Consider the following 15984-nt stretch of genomic DNA (forward strand, 5'->3'; position numbering starts at 1 on the left):
TGTGTGTCAGTGGAAACCTCGTATGAATCTGATCTCAGGTCAGAATGGGTTAAGTTGGTACAATTCGGACATCTACAATACCGTAGATGTGCTGATTCCAGGCAGGTATAAACAACCGTACTCACCCGTAAATTTAGTGGATTTTACATGGCCTCTACATTTAGTATATCTGCCCGTAATCCTTGTTTTTTGCACAGTGTTAGATTAGGTTAAATACGTAGATATACAGTAACACCCAAAGACAGATCATTTAACCACTTTCACTATCAAAAGGTTTTCAGAAATAGCGAGCTCATTATTTCACGGCATACTTTAGTATAGTGTGACACTCTTGTATGTACTGCATGATGAAGTAGGACATTAATTTGTGAAAAACTAAGATAACATAAAAAGTTGATTTATGGAGAGAGAATTAAGCGAGGGTTTCTAAGCCCGGCATCAAAGATATACAGTGTTCACACATGGGGGCAGAATTAATTAACTAATTGTAGCAGGATTTATTTGGCACATTTTCATTGACGGAGCCATCACTGGGGCCTGCTCCCTGGCTATTTAAAATGCCTTTCTTAATTTGTAAACAAATTCTAACATCCTCGGCTCCATAAATCTGCCACTTTCTGCTGTGTCCCTCATCCCTCCACAGAATCTGTGCCCGGATGGCTTTGAGTATGTATTTATGCTCCTAATATGGTGCTTTAATCAACTCCAGAATGTCATGATAGACTATTATAATATAATTAATCTCTTTGGATGATTTCCATCACTTTGGGATGATTTGAAATAAATAAATAAGCAATAGAATCCTGATTTAAGCGGTTGTTTGACCCCGTTCTAAACATTTTACTTAGTTTCCACTCCTAATTCTATCACCTGTAGCTCTGTATTAACCCATTCTGAACGGGAACCCCTTTTGGTGTTAGCATCATGTTATGCTTTAGCTATTGAAAAATAGCAGATCTACAAGCTCGTAGCGCGCCACCGAGTGGCGCGCTACGAGCTTGTAGGTCTGCTATTTTTTGAAAAATCGAAGAACGACTGACATTTTTAGAATCTGATCTCAGGTCAGAATGGGTACGTCTGTCCTACCTGTCGCCTCCGGTCCTGCGCAGCGTCCCCGGGTTGCGGATGAGCTTGTCCAGCATGTTGAGGATCTGGCTGAAGCTGGGCCTCTCGGCCCGGTCTCTCTCCCAGCAGTCCAACATGAGCTGGTGCAGAACCACGGGGCAGTCCATGGGGGCGGGCAGCCGGTAGCCCTCCTCGATCGCCTTGATCACCTAGAGAGACAGACAGACAGACAGACAGACAGACAGACAGAGAGAGACAGAGACAGACAGACAGACAGACAGACAGACAGACAGACAGACAGACAGACAGACAGACAGACAGACAGACAGACAGACAGACAGTTAGTTTCTAGTGGTATACTGTATGTCCCGTAGGGGCGGCGGTTGCTCAGGGTTAGAGTGGGCCGGATTGTAACCACAAGGTTCTAACCCGGGCTCCCCCAGAGTTAGTGTCAAAGTGTCCTTGAGCAAGACTCTGAACCCCTAATTGCTCACGATGTGCAGGTTGGTGCCTTGCATGGTTTCCTCCGCCATCGGTGTATGAATGTGTGTGTGTGTGTGTGTGTGTGTGTGTGTGTGTGTGTGTGTGTGTGTGTGTGTGTGTGTGTGTGTGTGTGTGAATGGGTGAATGTATAATGCACAATCTATGTAAAGCGCCTTGGATAAAAGGCAATATATAAATGCACCATTTTCCATTCATAGTTGTGTTTGTGTGTTCACTGTTATTTCCAATAAATAAATAAATACATAGACGTGCACACATGCACGCACACAGACAAGACATCCTCAATACCTCCCCCTTTTTTTTTAAACGGATTTTAAAGATCCATAACAGCCATGCATGTCGCTGATAATCTGGATCAATCTTTAGTCCTTTAAAGCGCATCAGGCCTCTCCGCCTACATGAGGCAGATTCTGTCAAAGTATGCAGGGACACACAGAGAAACACTCAGACCGGCGCGCCGGCAGCCAAACTGCTGCTCTGACTAAGCGAGTGGTTTCTATCCCATTCTGAACGGGAATCCATTTTGGTGTTTGGCATCATGTTATGCTTTAGCTATTGAAAAATAGCAGATCTACAAGCTCATAGCGCGCCACCGAGTGGCGCGCTACGAGCTTGTAGGTCTGCTATTTTTTGAAAAATCGAAGAACGACTGACATTTTTAGAATCTGATCTCAGGTCAGAATGGGTTGATCAGACCGGTGTGTGTCCAGCGGAAACCTCGTGTGAATCTGATCTCAGGTCAGAATGGGCTATAGTAATTTCCGCGATGTTGAATTATTAGCATCCTCCTTCACGCTGCTATTTTTCAATTTGATTCCCCTTGGCCTGTCAGATGCTTGGCGCACGCTTTAACCCATTCTGACCTGAGATCAGATTCATATGAGGTTTCCACCAGACAAACACTGGTCTGATGAACCCATTCTGACCTGAGATCAGATTCTAAAAAAATGTCAGTCGTTCTTCGGTTTTTCCAAAAATAGCAGACCTACAAGCTCATAGCGCGCCACTCGGTGGCGCGCTATGAGCTTGTAGATCTGCTATTTTTCAATAGCTAAAGCATAACATGATGCTAACACCAGAATGGGTTCCCGTTCAGAATGGGTTAATTCAGCCCCTCCGGAGAGAGAGAGAGAGAGAGAGCGAGAGAGAGAGAGAGAGAGAGAGAGAGAGAGAGAGAGAGAGAGAGAGAGCGGCGCGGCTCTGATCCATTGTGTAATTGAATGCAGGTCTGTGCTCCCCGCGCTCCTCTCCTGTCAACCCCTGTGATGGATTCCTGTGGGAATATAGGAGATATGGACCCTGGTGTACATGTACCGTATAGGCCTCCCTATAACACACTGCGGTGGGAATCAATCTGAGATCCCAGAAGTTTTATTTTTCGGCCACTAGGCGGGCGAGGGAACAGACATGGACCCTGGTGTGAGCCTCCTTAACCCATTCTGACCTGAGATCAGATTTATACGAGGTTTCCACTGGACACACACTGGTCTGATTAACCCATTCTGACCTGAAATCAGATTCTAAAAATGTCAGTCGTTCTTCAATTCTTCAAAAATAGCAGACCTACAAGCTCGTAGCGCGCCACTCGGTGGCGCGCTATGAGCTTGTAGATCTGCTATTTTTCAATGGCTAAAGGATAACATGATGCTAACACCAAAATGGGTTCCCGTTCAGAATGGGTTAACACACTGCGGTAGGACTAGACATGGACCCTGGTGAAAAGGGAAGAATTATGATTCTAGCATGTTCCATCGTTTACTTACAAGCATTTTAATACACCTTGGTTTCAGTGAACAGTGAAACCAAGGTGTACTAAAATCATAATTATTTTTTCGGTGTAAATTACAGACTTGCAGCTTTAAAAGGAGACATTTCGTGACATTGTGGTCATATCGCACATCTTTCTATTGTCATTCAAAAAAGTCGCCAAATCTGGCCCAATGCACAACAAGATGTTATTAAGAGTGTCCAGTCAAAGGGTTAACACACTGCGGTAGGAACAGACATGGACCCTGGTGTGAGCCTCCTTAACACACTGCGGTAGGAACAGACATGGACCCTGGTGTGATCCTCCTTAACACACTGCGGTAGGAACAGACATGGACCCTGGTGTGATCCTCCTTAACACACTGCGGTAGGAACAGACATGGACCCTGGTGTGATCCTCCTTAACACATTTCGGGGCGGGAACCCCTTTTTGGTGTTTTAAACAATATGTCATAATTTAGCTATTGAAAAATAGCAGATCTACAAGCTTCTGCAAACGGCTGCAGCAAACACGCGTGAGAGAGAGAGAGAGATGCAACGAGAGAGAGAGAGAGAGAGAGAGAGAGAGTTGCGAGCAGTGTTTCAGTCCTCAAGTGTTTGGGAACGGCAGCCAGTTCAGACGAGGAAAGGAGAGGAACCAACCAGGGGTTTATCAGCTCACGCTGCAAAGAGTGACGCAATGAGTTCAGAGCGCCTGCCGTCGTGGTTTGTGTGTGGCGTTCTTCACCCTGAGGGCAGTGCAGTCATTAACTGACTGAGCAACATGCTGTGTGAGAATTAACCCACGTGTGTTCGTTCAGTCACGAGTGCATGGTCACTGCTTTACTAAATGAACCTGTAACAAGTCCCAGTACGTTTTATTGGTAATAGGGAAAGATAATGTTCTTGTGTGATTTAATCTCTCTCCACTTTTATTGATAACCTTGGGATAAATTGCTCGTAATAAAGTCTATATTTTATATTTTAGCATTTTCCAATAAAGATTGTATATTTTAATAATAAGTCTGTGGTCCGTTTAGTATGTATCTACAGTATAGCCTCTGGTTACACTAATACCAAGAAAGTGGAGCTTAACCCATTCTGACCTGGGATCAGATTCATACGAGGTTTCCACTGGACACACACTGGTCTGATTAACCCATTCTGACCTGAGATCAGATTCTAAAAATGTCAGTCGTTCTTCGATTTTTCAAAAATAGCAGACCTACAAGCTCATAGCGCGCCACTCGGTGGCGCGCTATGAGCTTGTAGATCTGCTATTTTTCAATAGCTAAAGCATAACATGATGCCAACACCAAAATGGGTTCCCGTTCAGAATGGGTTAAATCTTTACACTGGTTCCCTGTGTGCGAAATAATTGACTTCAAACTACTGTTGTGTCTATAAAGCTTTGAGTGGTTTAGGGCCAAGTGGCCAACATCCATTTCTGATCATGTTCGATATCACAGGCCATCCAGATCTCTCATTTAATCTGAAAGCTCTGCTTTCTGTCCCTAGAATAAAAAATAATAAACAGCATTTATCAAATGTTTTTATCTATCTGGGAGTTTTATCAAACTCAGGAAGAAAACGGCAGGTCTGCTGCCACGCTAATTTATTTAAAAACACACTCAAAGACCTCTGTAACCGTTTGCCACTGCCTTTGGTTGAGTTGCATTTCCTTTTCTTTCTCTTCTGCACTGTAAACTATCATTTATGTTGTATTTCCTCTTGTGTTTCATGCATCCTATAGCGTCATTGTATATAAGTGTGTTTCCTATTGCTTGATGTTCTGTGTGTGCCGCTCTCAAAGGGGCCTTACGGACGCCGACGGTTGCAATTCGATACTGGCTCCGTAAAATCAGATTTTTTTTTTCTTTATATATTTTTTATCCCACGATTTTGTAACCCATTTTTCACCCCTGTGTCAATCATCTAATGTGATCCTGGGCTCTGCACACCCTCCACCAACCTAGTCCCCATATATGGGGGACAAGGGGAGAGCAACGGACTTGAACTCATGCTTCCTTCATGCTTGAGTGTCCAAGTCGCTCCTTTCCACCTGACAGGGGGGAGTTTCCCTGGTTGGACGTATAGCGCGTGGAAGGAACACGTTATTCCAACCAGTTCCTTTCCCCTCCATCAGGCGCCCCGGCTGACCAGGGGGAGGCAGTTTAGAGACCAGGATTACTGCATGTTTTTTGTGAGGGTACCTACCCTATAGGGGACACGGGGAGAACATGCAAACTCCACACAGAAAAAAATCTGAATCTTTGTTTAGTTTTTACATCTCTGGGACCCTGCAGTCAGTCACCCCTCGTCGGCACACTGTGGTGTGTTCTGTGACCGTGGGAGAGTGACGTCGGCACACTGTGGTGTGTTCTGTGACCGTGGGAGAGTGATCGCCCGTTATTTGCAATGTCACTCAGTCACAACAAAACGCTCCCGCCTACAACAGCCTCATCATAGCCAGGGTGGAGAGTGTACAGATGGCCTCAGCATCTGGGGGTGATGCATTATTTGGGGTCTTAACCCATTCTGACCTGAGATCAGATTCATACGAGGTTTCCACTAGGACACACACTGGTCTGATTATAACCCATTCTGACCTGAGATCAGATTCTAAAAAATGTCAGTCGTTCTTCGGTTTTTCAAAAAAATGGCAGACCTACAAGCTCGTAGCGCTATGAGCTTGTAGATCTGCTATTTTTCAATAGCTAAAGCACGACATGATGATAACACCAAAATGGATTCCCGCTCAGAATGGGTTAATGAAGATTTAATTTCGCCTTTGGATTTCCGTGTCGTTGGAACTGATTTATTAGCGCCACCACAGAGAGCCTGGGAGCCAGCTGAATCCACGAGCTCATCTTTAGGTATGTGTGTGAACCTCCGGCTCCAGCCAACCTGGCTGGAAATGGGCCAATCACATTCATTTATCTAATATGGGATGGGGGTGTGGGGGTGTGGGGGGCTTCATGCAAGGACTAACAGGCTCAGTGTGCTGCCAAGTCTATACTTTATTAAAAGCAACTTTGGCTTGATTTCCTGAAATGTATCTTGTGGATATTGGTATAGTTGCTTTTTTGGGGGGGCTTAATTGTTTCTAAAGCATATAGTTACTTATTTGGGCTTGCTGTCTAAAGTTGTTTATTTTCATGTCAAGGCCTGAGTGTGTGTGTGTGTGTGTGTGTGTGTGTGTGCGTGCGTGCGTGCGTGCGTGCGTGCGTGCGTGCGTGTGTGTGTGTGTGTGTGTGTGTGTGTGTGTGTGTGCATGTGTGCGTGCGTGTGTGCGCACGTGTGCATGCTGCGTCACTTCTTTACGGCTTATTTTCGTAGACATGACTGCTTGTTTCCACCCCCTACCTTTCAACATGTAATGCATCCTAAAAATGCACGTCGTCTTTTATCCACAATTAAACACATTACATTTAAAGGTAGAGTAAGTGATTTCACTCAAAAAACTAAAAAAAAGGTTTCGTTTTTGGCTGTGGGACCTATAAGCCTTCGTCCAATCAGGATAGAGAGTCAAAAACGAAACCTAAGGTTTTTTGACCCCCCCAGGGGTTAACTGGGGACAGGGAGGAACTCCTTATATGGTCAGCACACTCTATAGTAGAGAGGATTATCACAACAAAACAAAAAAATTAGTGATATTTGAATTAAGTGAAATCACTGAATATACCTTTAACCCATTCTGAACGGGAACCCGTTTTGGTGTCGGCATCATGTTATGCTTTAGCTATTGAAAAATAGCAGATCTACAAGCTCATAGCGCGCCACCGAGTGGCGCGCTACGAGCTTGTAGGTCTGCTATTTTTGAAAAATCGAAGAACGACTGTGACATTTTTAGAATCTGATCTCAGGTCAGATTGGGTTCATCAGACCAGTGTGTGTCCAGTGGAAACCTCGTTATGAATCTGATCTCAGGTCAGAATGGGTTAAAAAGGAGTGAAACAGAGACTCACGTCCTGGTTGTTCATGTCCCAGTAGGGTCTCTCGCCGTACGAGACCACCTCCCACATGACGATGCCGTAACTCCACACGTCGCTGGCCGGGCTGAACTTCCTGTAGGCGATGGCCTCGGGAGGGGTCCACCTGATGGGGATCTTACCCCCGGGGGAGTGGTACGTCCCCACCGTCTCCTATAGGGGGCAGCACAGACAACACAGCGTTAGAGTGGTACGTCCCCACCGTCTCCTATAGGGGGCAGCACAGACAACACAGCGTTAGAGTGGTACGTCCCGACCGTCTCCTACAGGGGGCAGCACAGACAGCAGCGTTAGAGTGGTACGTCCCCACCGTCTCCTATAGGGGGCAGCACAGACAACACAGCGTTAGAGTGGTACGTCCCGACCGTCTCCTACAGGGGGCAGCACAGACAACACAGCGTTAGAGTGGTACGTCCCCACCGTCTCCTATAGGGGGCAGCACAGACAACAGCGTTAGAGTGGTACGTCCCCACCGTCTCCTATAGGGGGCAGCACAGACAACACAGCGTTAGAGTGGTACGTCCCCACCGTCTCCTATAGGGGGCAGCACAGACAACAGCGTTAGAGTGGTACGTCCCCACCGTCTCCTATAGGGGGCAGCACAGACAACACAGCGTTAGAGTGGTACGTCCCGACCGTCTCCTATAGGGGGCAGCACAGACAACAGCGTTAGAGTGGTACGTCCCCACCGTCTCCTATAGGGGGCAGCACAGACAACAGCGTTAGAGTGGTACGTCCCGACCGTCTCCTATAGGGGGCAGCACAGTGTTAGAGTGGTACGTCCCCACCGTCTCCTATGGGGGGCAGCACAGCGTTAGAGTGGTACGTCCCGACCGTCTCCTATAGGGGGCAGCACAGACAGCAGCGTTAGAGTGGTACGTCCCGACCGTTTCCTATAGGGGGCAGCACAGACAACAGCGTTAGAGTGGTACGTCCCGACCGTCTCCTATAGGGGGCAGCACAGACAGCAGCGTTAGAGTGGTACGTCCCGACCGTTTCCTACAGGGGGCAGCACAGACAACAGCGTTGGTTCAGAATGTGAGGAAAAAATGTAGGGTGAAATTCGCTTTGGGTGAAACAGGACAGAAATGAGCAAAACCTCCAAGTTGAGTCAAGAAAAGGCAGTCAAATTTTCGTAAGAAATGCCAATGGCATGAGGCGGTTACAAAGCAGCATTTAAGATTATCAAAGTAAAAAAATCAATCAATCTGCCTGGCTGCCTGTCTGTCTGTCTGTCTGTCCATCCACCGGCCTGCCAAATGCCATCCAAATGTCATCCTGGCCACAATAACTCAATCCACCGTATCAACATCAACTCACACAGCAAGGCAATGGAAACTCACATTTATAGCGAGATAGTATTGATTAAATAGGTCGCCTTGCTGGTTTTTATCACAGTACTTTCATTGCATCAGCTGCAGTTCAGGAGGGCAGACACAGGGATTTGAACAGGAGGGCATTCACAGGGATTTGAACAGGTGCAGCTAGGGTGAAAAGTAAAACTAGTGCAAGGAGAACAGAGGAGATCCACACACTCCCAAAGTGAAGCGTATTATTACTAACCACATGGACTCTGGTGTCCATTTCTCTGAGGCGCAAGATTTGCCAGAAGTAGGCAAACATTTGTCCCAAACAGGGGAACATTCTGTTAACAATAAACAAATAAAAAAATACAAACATTGTGCAAAAATAGCAGATCTACAAGCTTAAAAAAATAGAATGATTAGTGTACCCTATAGTACAGGGTTTAAGTGTATACAAGGTTTTGATCCATGAATAACATTAATTCACATGCAGAAGAATCTGGAATACATCTGGAATGTAAACCTTCTCACAGCAATAACAGAATGTATAGTCTGACACAATAATATGGTAGAGTTGGTACTATACTATAATATGTGCTGGCCTCAGGATTGCAGTCCTGTCTTTTTTTTAACCAGCCGCCTGTAGTGTTCCTGAATGCCTTTAACCCATTCTGACCGGGCACCCATGTTGGTGTTGGCATCATGTTATGCTTTAGCTATTGAAAAATAGCAGATCTACAAGCTCGTAGCGCGCCACCGAGTGGCGCGCTACGAGCTTGTAGGTCTGCTATTTTTGAAAAATCGAAGAACGACTGACATTTTTAGAAACTGATCTCAGGTCAGAATGGGTTAATCAGACCAGTGTGTGTCCAGTGGAAACCTCGTATGAATCTGATCTCAGGTCAGAATGGGTTAAGTGGACGCATCACAATGTTATTATTGCCTACTGTTGGTTAGCTTGGAACAAAGCTATACATAACAGTATACAACAACGTCACAAGCTAGATGACTACAGCCAGGCCAGGCCCGCTGCGTGCAGAGCGGCTAGATGACTACAGCCAGGCCAGACCTGCTGCGTGCAGAGCGGGACGGGTACACTAAAGTGTTCTTTTGGAAAGCACTCGTCTCCTGTTTTTACTGCCACCGTTGCATTGCAAGAGGATCACAGCATCGTATTTGATGGTGCTTGTTTTTCCTGACTGCTACTGTATGTCAGCTATACCGAACAAAACTACTAGACTACAGTGTGTGTGTGTGTGTGTGTGTGCGTACAGTATGTGTGTGCATGTGTGCGTGCGCGCGTGCATGTGTGTGTGTGTGTGTACACATGCGACACATGCTACAGTCCTGACTCCTGCCCCATTCCAGCTGCTGAACAGTGAGTCTGTGACCTAAATGGACATTGGACAGTCAGCATTAGTAGAACAATAACTTTTCTTAACTTCATTGACAATCCCCTTACGTGTGAACGCAGCATATCGCCACTATGAGGAGATTTGACGAAATGTGTGATTTTTCTGCCTTGGCAAGTAGGAATAGTGACAACGAATGTGTTTGGCAAACATGTGTCTCTTATTGGTGGCGCTATATATAAATGGCCGATTTGAAAATAAAATTGGGTGCAGATTACTTCGTGGTATACCCGGGAAACCTTTGCACACACGCAAAGGTTTCCAGCAATGGGTCCAGCAGTGCTTATAGCATGTTGTGCAAAACGGGCCCCTGCAGCAAGCGCCAATCGTAGTCAATCGGAATACACACACAAGGACGAAAACATACAGCCTTCAGCCTGGTGGAGACAACAAAACATACAGCCTTCAGCCTGGCGGAGACAAACAAAACATACAGCCTTCAGTCTGGTGGAGACAAACAAAACATACAGCCTTCAGCCTGGCGGAGACAACAAAACATACAGCCTTCAGCCTGGTGGAGACAAACAAAACATACAGCCTTCAGCCTGGCGGAGACAAACAAAACATACAGCCTTCAGCCTGGTGGAGACAAACAAAACATACAGCCTTCAGCCTGGTGGAGACAACAAAACATACAGCCTTCAGCCTGGCGGAGACAACAAAACATACAGCCTTCAGCCTGGCGGAGACAACAAAACATACAGCCTTCAGCCTGGTGGAGACAACAAAACATACAGCCTTCAGCCTGGCGGAGACAACAAAACATACAGCCTTCAGCCTGGTGGAGACAACAAAACATACAGCCTTCAGCCTGGTGGAGACAACAAAACATACAGCCTTCAGCCTGGCGGAGACAACAAAACATACAGCCTTCAGCCTGGTGGAGACAACAAAACATACAGCCTTCAGCCTGGTGGAGACAACAAAACATACAGCCTTCAGCCTGGCGGAGACAACAAAACATACAGCCTTCAGCCTGGTGGAGACAACAAAACATACAGCCTTCAGCCTGGTGGAGACAACAAAACATACAGCCTTCAGCCTGGTGGAGACAACAGAACATACAGCCTTCAGCCTGGCGGAGACAACAAAACATACAGCCTTCAGCCTGGTGGAGACAACAAAACATACAGCCTTCAGCCTGGTGGAGACAAACAAAACATACAGCCTTCAGCCTGGTGGAGACAACAAAACATACAGCCTTCAGCCTGGCGGAGACAACAAAACATACAACCTTCAGCCTGGTGGAGACAACAAAACATACAGCCTTCAGCCTGGTGGAGACAACAAAACATACAGCTTTCAGCCTGGTGGAGACAACAAAACATACAGCCTTCAGCCTGGCGGAGACAACAAAACATACAGCCTTCAGCCTGGCGGAGACAACAAAACATACAGCCTTCAGCCTGGCGGAGACAACAAAACATACAGCCTTCAGCCTGGTGGAGACAACAAAACATACAGCCTTCAGCCTGGTGGAGACAACTAAACATACAGCCTTCGGCCTGGTGGAGACAACAAAACATACAGCCTTCAGCCTGGTGGAGACAACAAAACATACAGCCTTCAGCCTGGTGGAGACAACAAAACATACAGCCTTCAGCCTGGTGGAGACAACAAAACATACAGCCTTCAGCCTGGTGGAGACACCAAAACATACAGCCTTCAGCCTGGTGGAGACAACAAAACATACAGCCTTCAGCCTGGTGGAGACAACAAAACATACAGCCTTCAGCCTGGTGGAGACAACTAAACATACAGCCTTCAGCCTGAAGGAGACAACAAAGGCAGGCCCTCTGTCGTACACGTACCGTATGGCACACCTGTCAACGCTCCCGGCCTTCTAACGGAGACATTCTGTTGTCAAGCAGCATGCTGAATTCACGTTAATTGAAAACGCTACTATGTGTTTAAATTTGGGCATTTTTCCGAGGAGGATTAGGGTTAGTCTACTATGAAGATATATCTTGTCTTATCACTTGTTCTCGTGTTTTTGGGTCATAGATTTGTTTTCCTCGAATATGGATGATAAAAATGCAATGTAGATGTTATACTGTATATATGTTTTTTCTTTTAACTGGTAGCCTATTTTCTTTGAGGCCCTACATTGTTCTCTCTGCATTATATTTATGTAACTATGTAACCTTATTTATCGACAAGAAACCATGCTTTCCCACACTTGCAAGTTGCCCTGCATAAGAGCATTTGCAACCCAATTGTGGCTTCATGAAAAGGCATTCCATAGATTGGGGCACCATGCACACCACACTGCTAAGCTAACACACTGCAGGTGGATGGAGGCAACAACACACCACACTACACACCACGCTATTGGCTCTTCCTTCTGGGTAAAACGGTGCAGAAAGCCAGGAGGAAAGTTTCTCTTCCTGTCTACGACCCGATAGATAATACCATGATCATAATATACCTCCTCTAACCCATTTAGACATGAGGACGATATTCTACAACACATGTCTTCTAAATCATGACAGTTTTCAGAAAAAACCTCATGTTTCTGTCAGTAGTTCTCAAACTATTTCATGTCAAGGACCCCTCGAATTATATGTAGGCGCCCCCCCCCCCCCCCCCCATCTCAAAATATGTAGTTCCAGGGACCCCTCCCCCAGAAGCAAATATTTGAGTAAAAAACTTTCTCTCTGAAGGAATAAAAACTCAAAGATTTGTGCCACATTTTCACATTTTTTCAAAAAATAGCAGACCTACAAGCTCGTAGCGCGGGACTCGGTGCCGCGCTATGAGCTTGTAGATCTGCTATTTTTCAATAGCTAAAAGTATCACATAATGCTTAAAACACCAATAGGGGTTTTCCCGCCCACAATGGGCTAATGCCTCTGGCTGATGTAACCAAACGACCCACTTTACACACTCTCTACACTCTCCACAAGCAGAGGGGTTTAGGTGTTCCCCTCCCAGCACCTCCAGACAGCGCCTGGGATCACTCTCCCATCAACAGACATCTCAGGCCACCATCCTCAGCATGCCCAATTAAATGTAGGGTATATGAGAGAATTTATTTTTGTTAAGAACGATATTCTAGATAGTAATCATTATACATGTTGTCACTGCTGTTGTCTTGGTATTGTTTTAATGTTTCACCTTGCCTCCTTTTAACGTGTTCTTGATCGTGTTTTTGATCTTTTAGGTTTTTTTTGTGTTGTTTTTTCCTTTTGTTAATCCTTTTCATGTAAAGCACTTATTTTGTCTGATGTCATGAAAGGTGCTATACAAATAAAGATAATTTATTTATACTCTCCCACACATGCGATCCTCTCTCTCTCTCTCTCTCTCTCGCTCTCTCTCTTTCTCTCTCAAGCACACTCTCAACTGTTGTATAATTTAACCCATTCTGACCTGAGATCAGATTCATACGAGGTTTCCACTGGACACACACTGGTCTGATTAACCCATTCTGACCTGAGATCAGATTTTTTTTTAAATCAGTCGTTCTTCGATTTTTCAAAAATAGCAGACCTACAAGCTCGTAGCGCGCCACTCGGTGGCGCGCTATGAGCTTGTAGATCTGCTATTTTTCAATAGCTAAAGCATAACGTGATGCTGACACCAAAAGGGGTTCCGTTCAGAATGGATTAAGACCCGAGGCTGATTCTATGAATGCTATACTTCTAGAAGTCAGTATAGTTCTCACCACTTTCGATATTTTTCTAAAATGTTAAAGAAAGGAATAGAAATACACCCCCACACTGTGAAGGTCGGGACTTGAGTATTTTCTTTTAATAATGCAACGTTTGGGTAGCCTGGCTTCATGGCCAGCCTCGTGAGTCACAGCGAGGATTCACTGAAGATTCTTCACCCGCATACGAGTCTGGACTCGGGGCCCAATTAGGCAGTATGAAAAGTGGGCGTTAGTAGTTTGCCTTGACGGACAGATCCATCTACCCCGGCGGTGGCTCAGGGGTAGAGTGCCTGGATGGGAACCGCAAGGTTGCCAGTTCGAACCCGGGCTCCCCCAGAGTTACTGTCGAAGTGTCCTTGAGCAAAGACACTGAACCCTAATTGCTCCCGATGTGCTAGTTGGTGCCTTGCATGGTTTCCGCTGCCATCGGTGTATGAATGGGTGAATGTAATGCACAATCTATGTAAAGCGCCTTGGATAAAGGCGCTATATAAATGCACCATTTACCATTTACTTATCTAGCCAATCAGCGTAACAAAAAGCTGACGTCAGTCACCACACAGTGCGTTATAGTCAGCTCCAGATCCATGGTCCGCTGACTCCGCTCCTCATTTTAACACGCTGTTATAGTTTCTAAGAATCTTCAGTGAATCCTCGCTGTGAGGCTGGCTATAAGCCAGGCTAACGTTTCGGTCCCTCCGGACCTTCTTCAGGCATCTAAAAAATGTTTTAAAAGAAAATAGATGTACAAGCTCACATCGCGACACTTTGTGCTATGAGCACAAAGTGAGCACACACACTGCGAGCACACACTATGAGCTTGCATATCTGCAATTTCTGAACAGCCAAAGTATACAATGACACGGATTTAATATGTTAAAATAAAACACACTGGGTTTGATTGATTAATCAAAACGTAATAAATAGAATGACACATTAAGCACAATCCACAATGATGTACAAAAAAACGCACACGTCCTTTGTCGAGAGTGAATAACTCACACACACTTTCACAAGCTTGATTTTAAGAGGCTGTTTGATGTGTAGAAAGAGAGATCATTGGACTAGTATAAAAGTGCTCTGACTGAGATAAATGCGTATAACCTTTTTGTTTTACTCCAAACAACCGTGGACTTTCTTCAGCAGAGAGAGAGCAGCGATAGTCATTTTTAAACAGGCACGTCAACGTGAATCAGCGTGCATGGCTGACACAGACACGACCTCCCCCCCCCCCCGCGCACAGTTCTGTTCCAACCAGCGGGAGACAGACAGACAGACAGACAGACAGACAGACAGACACCATCCCCTGCTGCCTGGGAGGTCCGCGGAGAAGAAGACACAGAGATGATGTCAAGCAGCATCCCAGTCTCTCTTTCTGGTCTTCTCATTCCATCAGCATCACAGTATATATATATATATATATATATATATATATATAGTCAAGATATTTCCTGCTAGGCATACTTCAACATAAGACTCGGGGTGATGTTACGTAATACCATGTGAAGGTTGTAGTATTATGACAAAGTCAAAGCGGGTTGTATTTTGAAGTCTGCCTACTGGAAGTCAATGCAGTTTTTCTCTCTAAATGACAGATCGGGGCAACAGCTTCCATGAGCATTACGTAATGTGTCATTTTTGTTTTTTTTTAGGAAGGGAAACATTTCTTCATCCTTTCTGGATGACCCGTTCTGGGGCGGGAACCCCTTTTGGTCTTTTAAGCACAGTGTTATATAATTTAGCTATTGAAAAATAGCAGATCTGGTCTGCTATTTATGGGAAATCGTGAAAATGTGGCGCAAGTCTTTATATATATATTCTTTCAGAGCAAACGTTTTTTTAACTCATATCTTTGGTTCTGGGGAGGGGGTCCCTGGAACAACATATTTTCAGATGGGGGGTCGGCGGCCAATTACATATATTTTTGGGCGTCCTTGACATGAAAATGTTTGAGAACGACTGACATAGAAAACATAGGGTTTTTTCATGGAACTGTCAGAATAATGAAAGGCATTTGTAGAATGAGCCATTAACCCATTCAGTACGGGAACCCCTTTTGGTGTCAGCATTATGTTATGCTTTAGCTATTGAAAAATAGCAGATCTACAAGCTCATAGCGCGCCACCGAGTGGCGCGCTACGAGCTTGTAGGTCTGCTATTTTTGAAAAATCGAAGAACGATTGACATTTCTTTTAATCTGATCTCAGGTCAGAATGGGTTCATCAGACCAGTGTGTGTCCTAGTGGAAACCTCGTATGGATCTGATCTCAGGTCAGAATGGGTCAACACAGACTCAGCAACAGACT

General features: G+C 45.4%; 1 protein-coding gene across 1 annotated transcript; it reads right to left on the reverse strand.

Annotated features, from left to right (window-relative positions):
- Positions 1-1086: 1086 nt before the first annotated feature.
- On the reverse strand, positions 1087-8147 carry LOC308312248 (ephrin type-A receptor 4a-like; the record flags this gene model as incomplete). Its single annotated transcript, XM_080794627.1, has 5 exons — positions 1087-1274; positions 7284-7460; positions 7610-7678; positions 7773-7841; positions 8088-8147. Coding segments are annotated over 5 exons (563 nt in total), but the record flags the coding sequence as incomplete, so codon positions are not given.
- Positions 8148-15984: the final 7837 nt, after the last annotated feature.

Source organism: Protomyctophum bolini, assembly GCF_963924005.1.
Source record: "Protomyctophum bolini genome assembly, contig: SCAFFOLD_842, whole genome shotgun sequence".
NCBI lineage: Eukaryota > Metazoa > Chordata > Actinopteri > Myctophiformes > Myctophidae > Protomyctophum > Protomyctophum bolini.